This window comes from Limulus polyphemus, unplaced genomic scaffold, assembly GCF_000517525.1.
Source record: "Limulus polyphemus unplaced genomic scaffold, Limulus_polyphemus-2.1.2 Scaffold63, whole genome shotgun sequence".
Lineage (NCBI taxonomy): Eukaryota > Metazoa > Arthropoda > Merostomata > Xiphosura > Limulidae > Limulus > Limulus polyphemus.
In genome coordinates this window covers 619,147-632,028 of record NW_013665673.1, presented here as the reverse complement: position 1 = coordinate 632,028, position 12,882 = coordinate 619,147, and the positions used below count along the sequence as shown (strand labels likewise).

The 12,882-nt window shown below is 34.1% G+C and overlaps 1 protein-coding gene across 1 annotated transcript in view; it reads right to left on the bottom strand.

Annotated features, from left to right (window-relative positions):
• Window positions 1-12,882, bottom strand: part of LOC106464822 (putative ATP-dependent RNA helicase DHX33) — a 55,974-nt gene that overhangs the window by 5,315 nt on the left and 37,777 nt on the right. Inside the window, exons 17-20 of the mRNA XM_013924981.2 lie at window positions 11,789-11,855; window positions 11,008-11,112; window positions 10,031-10,164; window positions 3,886-3,952 (exon numbers count right to left, since the gene is read on the bottom strand). Coding sequence (XP_013780435.2) covers window positions 3,886-3,952; window positions 10,031-10,164; window positions 11,008-11,112; window positions 11,789-11,855 — 373 coding nt within the window. The remainder of the gene's footprint in view (window positions 1-3,885; window positions 3,953-10,030; window positions 10,165-11,007; window positions 11,113-11,788; window positions 11,856-12,882) is intronic.

The window sequence follows — 12,882 nt, the reverse complement described above, 5'->3', positions numbered from 1 at the left end:
ATTATTCACTGAAACTCGACAGTCTGCTATGATTACTGCAGTGTAAGTTCAAAACATACGACTTTCTGTATGTAATTATGCATTGAAACTCGACAGTCTGCGATGATTACTGCAGTGTAAGTTCAAAACATACAACTTTCTGTATGTAATTATTCACTGAAACTCGACAGTCTGCTATGATTACTGCAGTGTAAGTTCAAAACATACAACTTTCTGTATGTAATTATTCACTGAAACTGGACAGTCTGCTATGATTACTGCAGTGTAAGTTAATGGATGAGATTGTCCCCTCTCTCTTTATATATAAATACATGTATCAATACTAACATATATTCAACGTTCACTAACATGATTATGTGTGTAAAAAAGTGTCAATAACTAAAACCAAAAGTTTTTATAGCTGACTGAAGGTTGGAAACCGTATTCAATAAAGACGATAAACAACTTCAAAGAAATACTGATTTTCAGTATTCTTTTCCATTACTATCAGTAACAAAAACCCCAAATAAAATAATTAGAACAACGTCTCTATGAAGTTGTTTGATGTTTTTATTGAATATAACAAATACATTGAAAGTTATTACTATTGAAAACTCAAATACCTCAGTTTTGTTAAATTCTACCAACAAACACATGTTTTGCTTTGAGTGTTCAATGTGAAAAATGTAGTAGTATTTTCTCCCAATGCTACATTAAAAATGTTTTTCACAATGTCGTTATAAGATTATTTGAACGGTTTTAAGTAATATTATATCTCATAAAACAAAGTATGCAAGACTACTTTTATCTCATACTAGAATTTAAAGTCTACAATCCAAAGTTTGAGACATATCCTTAATGGTTTTGTACATTCAAAATGTACATACTTTTAGAAGCTTAAAAAGAAAAAACATGGATAGTGACATAAATGCACTGTATCTTAATTTACAGTTATAAAAAATTTAAATAAGTACCTGTAGTGATAATTGAAGTTATTCTTTAAATGATGAACAATCATCATTAATAAAGTGGCGTATCAGGTTATGACAAAGCCTTTAAAATATGACCTTTGAAAGCTAATTCAAAACCTTAATATAACTGCAGTTTAAGTTTCTTGATAAGTCAGTTACTACACCATTACAAGCTAAAGTTAGTTTAAAGATAAGTAGTTACAAAAACTACAAGCTAAAGTTTATCCATAAGTGACCAGTTACAAAACTACACCTTAAAGTTAATTCAAATGTAAATAGTTACAAAAATACTGGCTACACTCAACTGTTATGTGAAAAGTTAGAACTACAGCCATAAATGAGTAGTTACAAAATTAACAACTAAATGGAAGAATATATTAAACAAAGAATAAGAAACTGAGTTTTTATCAAACAATTATATTACATAAACAAGGTAACTAATTTAAAATGTTTCATGTTTTTTATTTATTCTTTACACTAAAAGAATAACAGTTGAAGACAAAAGGTCTTTTTACAACCCTATTTTATAATCATTCAAGACTACACACTTAATCTTTTAATCTTCAATTAGGTTTAATACTTGATTCACAAAAAGAAAATCTAAGATTCTTATATTCTTTACATTTATCAAACGTTGCTCTTGAAGCCTATATCAGTTACTGATTCTCAAGCAAAAATAAATTTGTATTAAACAAGGACAGATGTTCTGGTGAAACCAAAATGATTTATGATATATCTCACTACTGGAATTTTGGTGGAACTTTCAGTGTATCCAAAATATCTTTCCTTCATTTTTTTTGGCAAACTTGCTTTGCACCAAATTTATTAATTTTCCCCCTTAAAACTTATTTCCAAGTCTTTTAATAAGTGTCATTAATTTTCATATTTTCTACTTAACTCTTAATGCACTAATCCTTTTTTTATCATTTGTTTAAGTTATCAGAGAAGAAATCTTTTAATAATTTTGTAGTATTTTAGTTTGTGGCCTTTAAGAAAATAGCAAAAATGCATGTTGATCATTTTGGGCCCATCAGAACCTGAAATAATCTTTAATTTCAGTTTCTGGCATTTGAAAAACACTAAATCTAATAAAAAATACCTTAGGAATGAAATCAAAATTGGTGGCCAAACTGGTAGTTACACTTATAGCATTGATACAGATTTTACAGCAAATATTCATTCATTAGTTAGCCACGCCACATTTTTTGTTCAACTTTGGGCATGATTGTGGGTAAAATAAAATATGCTGAATCCTTTTTTTGGCCACACCTTTTTTTCACACCTAAGATGTTTCTAATTAGATATCATGACTTTTGGTCAATACACACCAAATGAACCACATCAAATAAGAAAATGACACTCGATAGTAACCAATTAGCTTTAGGATTGCAACCCTATTATTTGGAACAGACTTTTACTTTACAGAAACAAAAAGATTCTTTAAAATATATGGTGGTAGTTTTTCCTCTTTAAAACAGTGTTAATAGTTTCCTTTATACTAACACCATGGAATTTATATTAACAGTTTCTTATCATAACCCCCATGCAATCAGTACCATTATATCAAGATCATTACTTATGCTAATTGCTTAAGCTAATATCATGTGATGCTAAATGCTCTTTAATTAGGATAATTTCATAAAATTTAGTAAATCTGTGCTGAAAAGTTGGCAATGAATAATCAATAATGACTGTCCACCCGTGTGATTCTTTTGAAAACTTGAGCAAGAAACTGCTAGTCTAGTTTGCTTGGCCTAACCAATAATTAAGTATCTGCACGTCCTTTCAACTTATAGTTTTGCTGCTCTAAATCAGCTGTCTTTAACATGAATGACAAAAAACTGAAATCAGTCCACTTTTACTCTTAGGTGAAGCTGTAGTTAAAATGTTAGGCCAATAGCTCATGTGATTTTTTGTGTAGATGTGTACAAATATTTTTGTTAAATTTGAGCAGTTTTTATTGAATAACTTTGCACATGCGAATTATATTCACACCAAATGAGACTCCTAATTGTAGGTTGTAAAGATCTATTATTGTACCAAATTTGAAAAAAATCCATAAAAGTTAAGTATGTTTTTCTATCTAATAAAATTTCTGTACATTTAGTGTGAAGAAGAAAAATAGGAAGAAACTCCATCAAAATTGGAGAAGTTATATCTCAGGTATTTCTCAATGGATTTGGTATGTGAAGTAAGAGTCCAGTAGAGCACATGCACTGAAAATATTTGATGGCTCAGATTACCACAGCCCAAGCTACAGAAGGTGGAAAATTGCTAAAATATCACTCTTGTTAATAACACACAGTGTGTCCTGCAAGTTGTTTTTTTGGCCAAAGACACACTACCATGTGTGTTGGTGCACTGTGGCAATATTTTTTGGCTCCGTAATATCAGTCCTTGAACCTAACATAGACTTTTAAACTAAAAAAAAAAGACTAAAACTAAAGCTTTTTTGAAATACAAGTTTCATTCTTTAAACTACTCATTAAAGCTTCTCCAGAAGGTACAACAATTGCTATAAGCTAAAGATCATTCTGACTGCTGACAAGAAAACGTCACGATTGTTATTCTATCATGTGCTTAACCTTCATAATTAGAAACAACTAGTGTTAGATTAGCAAAACCATGACTTGTTGGTAGCAGAAGTCATTTATTAAACATAATAAACAAAAGAAAAAATCTTGTTTACAGAAAATACTGATAATTATGATTGAAGCTTATCACTTAACGAAGCTTGAACTAAAATCAAAGAAACTCTTAAATTCTTGTGAAAACAACCTTTTAAGTCCTTTTTTCTCAAAAATCTATATTTTAAAATATAATAACAGGAATTTTTTATAATCTTTTATTCAACAATTAATGTAAAGCATAAACATTATTTCTGTTTATGTCACAATGAAACACCTTACTACAATGTATGTATATGTGGTCTTACTGTGTTATAGCCTCCTTCTCTCTGAAGCTCTGCAGCATTCAAGAACAATCCATATGCAAGACATTTCCTTAAGAAAAAAAGAAATCAAATACAAACAACGATTCAACTTCACTTAGAAATATGTAGGAAAATAAATTATACACCAGAGAAAAATATTAATGTAAGTTACAATAAACTTAACATAAACAAAATTTCCAAAAGAAGGCAAGGACATCTTAACTTATTTATTTTTTTACTATCTTAGTAAAACATATCAGTCACTAATTATGCAGAGTGATCATGTTTTTGGAAATATTCACAACATTTTTTTACTTCATGTTTCCTATCTTTACTTGCTGTTTGTATAGAAACTGCTCTTGTGCATAGATAATATTCTTATTCCTTATTTTCTTAGATATTTTAATAGTAACAAAATTTAAAATCAACAAACTAGTTTTACTAACTTGAAAAAGCATTAAATTCTGAAATTTAATTATAGCAATAAGTATATCGAGTAGCTTAAAGCAAAAAGAGTATCTTTCTGTCAAGAGACAAAGAATATTTTAAGCTCATCATCAAAGTTCCCTACAAGACAGATGTAGCCACACAGTAAACTTACACTTACTGCATATGTTATAAACCATACCCACCCATGATGTCTTCCCTAATAATATATCATAAGTAACTGTGTCAGTTAAGAACAGTTTAGAGTGACACACTCCACTCTGAGTACATGTTTAGTATCTGCAGTGCACTAAATAGAATATTAATTGCTTTCATTTACTTTCTGTAAATATACTGATTTTTGGGAGAAGTTAAAAATATTAATATTCTGCATTTACTTTTCCGATCAGCAAAAAACAAAAACTGTGACATTACTAGAGTATAAAGATGAGTTTGTTAAATACTGTAGATTATACTGCACTAATAAGTTAACATTTTCCTACATTAAAAATGTATTTCCAATAATACTTCCCTCTGCTGAAACTTATAGCTATTACTTGACCACCTAACCAAGGGTCTGAATTTTTCTTGCTTGCTCTAGTCCCTTATACTCCACTCATTTGCCCTTGGGCAATATTTGTCTCATGATCCTCTTCATCTACATCAATGCACCCTCTATCCTGGTACTGTATATAAACACCTCATTCAGATAATTTTATCACTTTTTTGAGACTGATACCATCCTAGTCTCTAACACTGGCTCTTAATGGGGAGGAAGGGCAGGAGAGTGTCAGCAAAGGTAAGTATTATTGGAAATACATTTTCAATTTAGGAAAATGTTAACTTCTAAAACATATGTACCTCTGCTGCCACTTATAGCTAGAATCCCACATTGAGAAGGTGAATGGGGAAGGTAAAGGCATTATGCATACAGAAAACATCTGCATAGATCAAGAGTGTACCAAGATAAGAGTGGTACCCAAGTGGGGGAACTGCACTACATCCAGACCAGGTATGCTCTTTACCCTGAACTTAGTTCCTCTATCAAGGGTGGAATAGTACATGAGTAATCATCCCTATTGGCCAGCCCCAACCAGATAGTTGAGGTTTCCACAACTCGGGGTTGGAATTAAAAGGTCTTGGTCCCTATATCCCAAGGGCTAGAGATCCCAAGCTGTAGCCATAGAGTGATGCATTCCAAAGCACCGGAATCATGACAAGAAAGCAAGCAACACCAAATAGGACAAACTTTCTCCTCCACCTGAAAAAGCACAAAAGGGAACAATCTAGGCTCAGAATGACAGGATCATGTATACCTTACTCAACCAAAGGAACAGAACTCATCCGGTCTGGAATTATGAACATTCATCCTCACTCCCCAACCAAATGGGCAAGGAGCCTTCCACTAGCCCCCTGAATTATAGAGAGGAAGTGGAAAACTGTGCTCAATCAAGGACCCAGGATGGAACCACTCTACATTTGGAATTACAAGAAAATAGTGGACCTCCTTCTATGAACAATATATTAAACAATATTGATCAAAAGAAGGGCAATGCACACCCCAACCACATAGTTGAGTATAAAATCTGAACCAGTATTACAAGTAGGCTCCTGCATAGGTTGGTGCTGCTCCTACCAACATCTGGGACCCGGGTAGAAGGGCCCCCAACCTCGCCATCTTCTCCAAGAGTGGAGGAAATCCCTCATACACTCTGGGGGAAAAGCCTCTGTCCACCACCCCAAAGACTGGAAACTGGGTGTGGTAAGGACTCCCCAGCTCCACTAGTAGAATCTCGGGGGTAATGTGTGTTGGGGAGACCTGAGGAACAGTGCTCTGGAAACAGTGCAATAGGTGAATCAAGTTATCTAAATTTTTAAAAGCAAACCTACTCATTTTATTCATTCCAATGATCAGCAGGAACAGGCACCATCCCCTTTAGCTTTACTCATGATAGTTCACAAGTGGCGATCCAGCAGAAATGGTAATACCATTTCGTGAGCTCCTAGATGGTCTTATGGAACACCTCATTTCTACAGAGCCTGTTGCAACTGATAGTAAGTATAGTGTAATTGGTTGCTAGTGTAGAATTGGATTTATATAAGCACACCTGTCTGGGCAACACTCGCCACAGAGTGAGATATAGTGAAAAAAAAAAGGTGAGGGTCCCTGGAAAGTAAAGAGACAAGAGGAGGAGAAAAGATAAAATACTCATCCCTCTTTATAATCTAGCAGACATGGTCAAAACAGTCACAGGGGGTAGGCAAAAATTCTCAGAATCATGCAAATAATGTGAGAGAAAAGTATTGGTAGAAGTCCACATACCAGCCCACACAATGTCCTCCAGTAGGAAATTCAACCAAGCACCTAAAGACATAGAAATGTGACAGATCTGATGAGATGTGACATGCAGAAATTTCCTCGCCTGTAAAGAAAGTTCAGAATAAGTAACATGGATCAATTTGCGAAGCCATCTAGTCAAAGTAATTGGGGATAAATCACAGAAAACTGAAAGATTCCAATGAATAAAGAGTTGATTTCTAGCACCTTGAAAAGAGTTAGTGTGAGCCACATAACACCCCATGGCTCTGACATGATATATCAAATGATCTGGGTCCAATCCGTCGTGGAGGTGAGAAATAGCTGGCATATGAATTGGTGAGAAGGATTTATCCCGTTCCCTGGCTGCCAGAATATTAGGAACAAAGAACCTCTCAGGGTATAGAAAAACATAAGTGGAGTGAGTCCTGTGCATATGTGGTGCAAATAACTCTGACCTACAATGTCCACATGCCAGAAACAAAAACATACTTTAAGGGAAAGGTGATACATGAGGTAAAAGGCTCGAATGGATGTTGAGACAAAGCATGTAATATCCTTAATATTCCAGTTGGGTAATGGAAAGGGCCTTTTGAGACGAAGAACTCTATATGATTTGAGAAGGCCAGATAGCACTGAGGATTCAAATACTTTCCGATGTTTATAATATCTAAAAGTAGGCGATAAAGCTGCCTCATATAAAGCAACAGTAGACGAAGCTAGACCTTTGTCAAAAAGCAAAAAAAAAAAACAAGATATGGTGGGCACATTTGGGTGAAATGGGTTCAATTTCCTCATGAGACACCATTGGTGATAAGTGTGCCATTTCCATTGATAAATGGCCATTGTGGGTCTAAGGATAGATTGAGACAAATACAAGGCAACTTTAGAAGGTAAACCCTGATGTTGTGCAAAGGACCACATAACATTCATACATAAAGTTTCAGCTTGGGAACGTATGGGTGTAGAATGCTGGATTGGGGTTGCCTCAACAGAGATGGCCAAAGAGGAAGTGGCAGAGGTGGACACTCTTGAAGATAATGTAGAAGAGGAAACCATGGTTAGGCTAGCCAATATGGGGCTACCAACAGTACTTGACAAGTAGTGAGTCGAATCATAGCTGGAACTCTGGGTAACAGATGAATTGGGAGAGAGGCATAGAGGTCCAATATTGACTTAATGCATCTATCACCAAAGCCCAAGGATGATGTACCAAGACCAACCAATGAGTGGAAAATGCGTCAATCATTGAAGTCCACAACTGAAAGCAAATCCACCGGAAAACCTTACAATGGAGCATCCATTCGGCCAGAATTCAGATGGGTCAAGACAGGTAATCTGCTAATAAATTCATCACCTCTGGAACATTGCAAGCCAGGAGGCTGATATGATGGGAGTGAGCCCAGTAGAGAATATCCAAAGTTAGAAAACAAAGAGAACGCATGCCCCCTTGATGGGAAATGCAAGAGTCCACTGTAGAATTGTTGGAATGAATCATGACAATTTTCCCCTTCAATAGATCGAGACCTTGAACAATTGCCCAAGAAGTTCTAAAATATTGATGTGGAAGAAAGATTTGTCTTTCACTCATAGACCCTGGAATTCCTTACTGTTGATATACACACCCTATCCTTGAAGTGAAGCACCTGTAAAGAGATGAATCTCACGATGAGGGGGCAGTATAGGAACAACACCGATGGTCCAATCCAACCACCACTTGAGATGTTGCTCCTGATTAAAGAAACTGGATGATCCAATGGACTGCAGTTCATGATCCATTGGTCACACAGCCAACACTGAAGGGACCGCATGTGTGCTTGTCCCAAAGGAATCAGAGATTTGAGGGATGCCCATTTCCCCAAAAGAAAGAGAACCATCTGTGCAGTATGAGAAGGAGATGCGAGTGAGAGCCCGACTGCCCGTTCCATAACCTGGATGGGAGTCAGCTTAGCCCGTCTTAAAAAGGTGTTGAAAAAGACACCCAGATGGATAATATATTGAGTCAGCAAGAGAATGGATTTCTCAGCTATGATAAGAAAGCCAGCCTTGGTTGCTTCTGAAAGGAGAATCTGGGTGTGTTGTTCCACCAACTGACGAGATGGAGCCAGAAATAACCAGTCATCCATATAATGGTGTGTGCACAGGCCCAAAGCATGAAGGTGACAAGAAATAGCTTGTACAACTCTACAGAAGAAAAATGGTGCAGACTCCACCCACATAGGGTAGTCACTGACACCTTTGGCAATGGTTTACCTGAGCGTAGAAGCCTCGAAGATAAGGATAGAATCTATTCTGAGTTCCGACAGATCAAGGAGCAGAAGCCAGGAACAGGACACACAACAAGCAGTTGCAATTCATAATTCCAATGCCTCTGGGATGCCAGCAAACAGCAAGGGATGAATAAAAGGAGCCTCACGTAACTCACGAAGGGCTACAGCAGGTAGACGAACTTCCTCCGACAAGGCATCTCTACCCAATAAATCCCAACAACATCGTAGCACTTCTGTAGAGAAATCCATGTCTGAATGCTTTGTGAAGAAAAAGTGATAAAATTATCTGAATGAGGTGCTTATATACAGTACCAGGATAGAAGGTGCACTGATGTAGGTGGAGAGTACAACGAGACAAATATTGCCAAGAGCAATTAAGTGAAGTTTAAAAGACTGGAGTAAGCGAGAAAAAATCAGACGAATGCTTAGATGGGCAAAGTTGAAACCCTGGCAGTCAAGTAATAGCTGTAAGTGGCAGTGGAGATAATTATGTTTTAGAAGTTATCCTTCTACAAAATATACAGGTAACTTTTTGTTAGTGGCTTAAAATGGTACAGCATGTCACTTCATGGTCAAATTGTAGTGTGTTATATTATAAAGACAGAAGTATATCTTATCTTCAATGCACTTGTAAAATTGTGGTGTCATAGCAGTGAGTTGGTTCAGTGTAAGAAAACTCCTAAGTGTCAGCTACCCAAGGACAAAATAAAATAGTGCTCAGTGGGGTTTAGAAGGAAGAATGCTTTTCTTTATCAAAGAACATAATGCCAGTTGCCCTCCAGTAAGAAGGGTGTATAATAGTTTTTTCAACTACACTTTGTTTTTTGTATACAGGTAATCATGCCAACTTTTGTATAATACAGAAGCTCAATGAGCTAGATGGAGCAACATATAAATACATTATTGAAAATCTGATTTTATCAGTTACTTAGGAGACATCGAGTCTGTTACATTAAGAGAGATCCTATTCAAAGCATCTTTATTCACTAACGTTGTAATAAATACAGTACAGTTTTCACAAGAATTTTACCTTACATAAAATATTCAACAATATTTAGGACTAACCACTACACTTACAAATAACTAGCATTTAAAATGGTACAACTTTAAACTTGTCTGAAAGAGATTTACTGACCTTACACGTGCTGTGTCTTGACCACAAGACTTCAGTGGGATCCCTACATGTTTACAGAGTTCAGCCAACTGTTTCCTTACTTCTACAGCCATCAATAAATTCCGATGGTGGACAAAGTTATCAGTACACCATTTCTGATAAAATTAAAGACCAATGTTTAAGAATCCTATTCTATTAATGTTTTTTTAAGCTACTTACATCAAGCTACCTAATGTTAAGGAATGAAATATACCTGTTGGGTATTAATAACCTAGTGTATCAACTACACACACATACAAAGGACTATAAATATATACTTTGTTCATAAAACAATAGCATTCTCAATAACTTTTAAATTTTTGTCCATCCTCTTCTACTTCAATGAATCAGAAAATTTTTATGTAATTGTACATAAAAATAAGAAGCATGTGTCCCCAATGTTTAAAGGTTGATAAATTTCTTAACTCTATGCCACCAAAAACTTTTTTCCTTTAAACATAGCAATAAAAAATAATGACACCATATCTTTGAAGATTAAAAGTAATCACTATGCATCATATCCTGGTCTGAGAAAAAAAAAAAACACTACAAATAAATAGGTATTCAAAAAATAATGAAGATGACTTAGAAACAAAATACAATAACATGCAAAGTAATCAGTACAGTAAAAATATATTTTAGTTACACATGCAAAACTGAAAGAACAACAAAAATGTTAACACACAAATGTAAATGCCATGTAAATATTAGCAACAGGATATTGTAAGATCTAAACCTAACATATCCAACAAGCTGCTTAAGAACTGAAAAAACTGTAAAATGGCTTTACGCAGCTACAAGAAATATTAATGACTAGGATGATATGGGATACAATAATTCTAAAGAAGTCTCATTTCCAATTAAAACTAACACATTATCCATAAGCATGGAATGCAGAGAAGCACAAAAACAAAGAAACTGGAAGAAAAGTCTGTACATAAACTAAAATCTTATTTTACCTTGTTTCCTTTCACACTCTTGAAAGATCTGTAGATATTCATCAGCATGATATGATCTCCCTCATTAGACTGGAACTTCTTGTGAACCTCTACGGCTATCTCCCTCTTGAAATTAAGAAAGAAAATATGGTAAAGTCGTTTAAACAAACTTCTGAAGTAGAACACTTCTGATCTGACCTACACAAGAATAATTTTAACTAGAATATACAATAATTCAAGAATATGAAAGTAACAGCTTAAATTCTTCAATAATCATTTATCTTTGATGAGAAAAAATACTGTCACTACCAAAAAAAATCTTAAGAAAACAGATAGAAAACTACTTTTAAAACTAGTGGAAATAAACTTCAATTTATCATATATTGAAAACTGCCATGCCAAGGTGATACAAAACACAAAGAAACTACAAACAGTTACATTCTCAAACAAATATTATCACAAACACTCTGTATAAAATAAATGATACATTATCTTTATCATAAAAACAGTTTCATGACAAAACAAATTAAATTATTTAAAATAAAGTCAGTCAATTTCAGGAATGTACTCAACTTATTTTTTAATGTTTGTAGACAGCCTCTGTTGTACTTATGATTGGTAATCTATGCACCAAAAATCAATTAAAGCTAATATGTGCATCTTTATATTAATGGGGGTCATAAGTTTCCAAAGTTTCACTTGATTATATGATATTTTACTTTCAAATATCAATATCCACCATGAGAAAGTTGTTTAAATTTACATTAATTATAGAAAATACACACTTTAATCTGAAACCAACCTTTTTAGATGGAACAAAAACCACAGATTCAACAGAAAGAAGTGAAATGATGGTCAGAATTTCTTCCCTGTAATGAAAATGTTATATAAACTTTGGTATTTCTTAAATTCTGAAAGAACGTAACTAATCTTGCTGGTTCTTTAGATAATTCTTATTATTTATATAATTGGTAAGCTAATATCAGAAAAGACAAAGCTATATTAATGATGTTCAAACAGTTTCAATTACTTTTAACATTAAGTGTATGAGAAACAAAATGACTGAAAAAAAAATCAAAAGAAAGCTAGTTTTGTCTACTACAAGTCTTAATTGATAAAATATATATATCAAAATTAACACTAGCTAGAAGCTCAACTGATTACTGTTTAAAGTTTATTATACATATAACTATATAAACATATATTTTAAGTATATACACACGTGGGTGCCTAATTTTGTTTAAAAGTGGGGGGCAAGGGTAAGGAAGAACTGATGATTGCAGAAATGCTAGAAAACATTCTGACCACTGTTTAAATGCATATGCATACACGTATAATTACTAGCGAGGTTCATTTCACAACTCTATGTTAACCTAACCATAATGTTAATTGATATATCGGGGCTGGTAGACAACTTTGGAATTGTGTAAACATATTACTTATAAGAATGATTTATATAAGAAAAACTATACCACCAAGTAAACAGCACAAAATAATAATCCTATTATGAACAGATTTTCTATAATATAAAAATTAGCTGAACAAATAAATTAATACACAATAATACTTGTACTGATAAACAAGTAGAAGTAAGCAGATAAGTTTGGAGAAATAACAGTTTCAAGTGTAACTGCATTATTGAACTTAATTGGCCAGGCCACAAAGGTAAGGTATACACCTGGAAAAAAGTTAAGCACCCCCGTGTATTTTTCAGGATTGCTTATTGAAAATAAGGTTCAATTTTCATGATGTTGAGCAATGTTCATAATTTCACATATAATTAAAGAGGTGTGAGGGTTCAGGTGTGACATTTAAATCAGGCGCGTTTTTTTTCCCCACGTGCAACTTGCTCCCTTCTTCACGTCCAATATGCACTATTTTCTCGTGCATCAAATC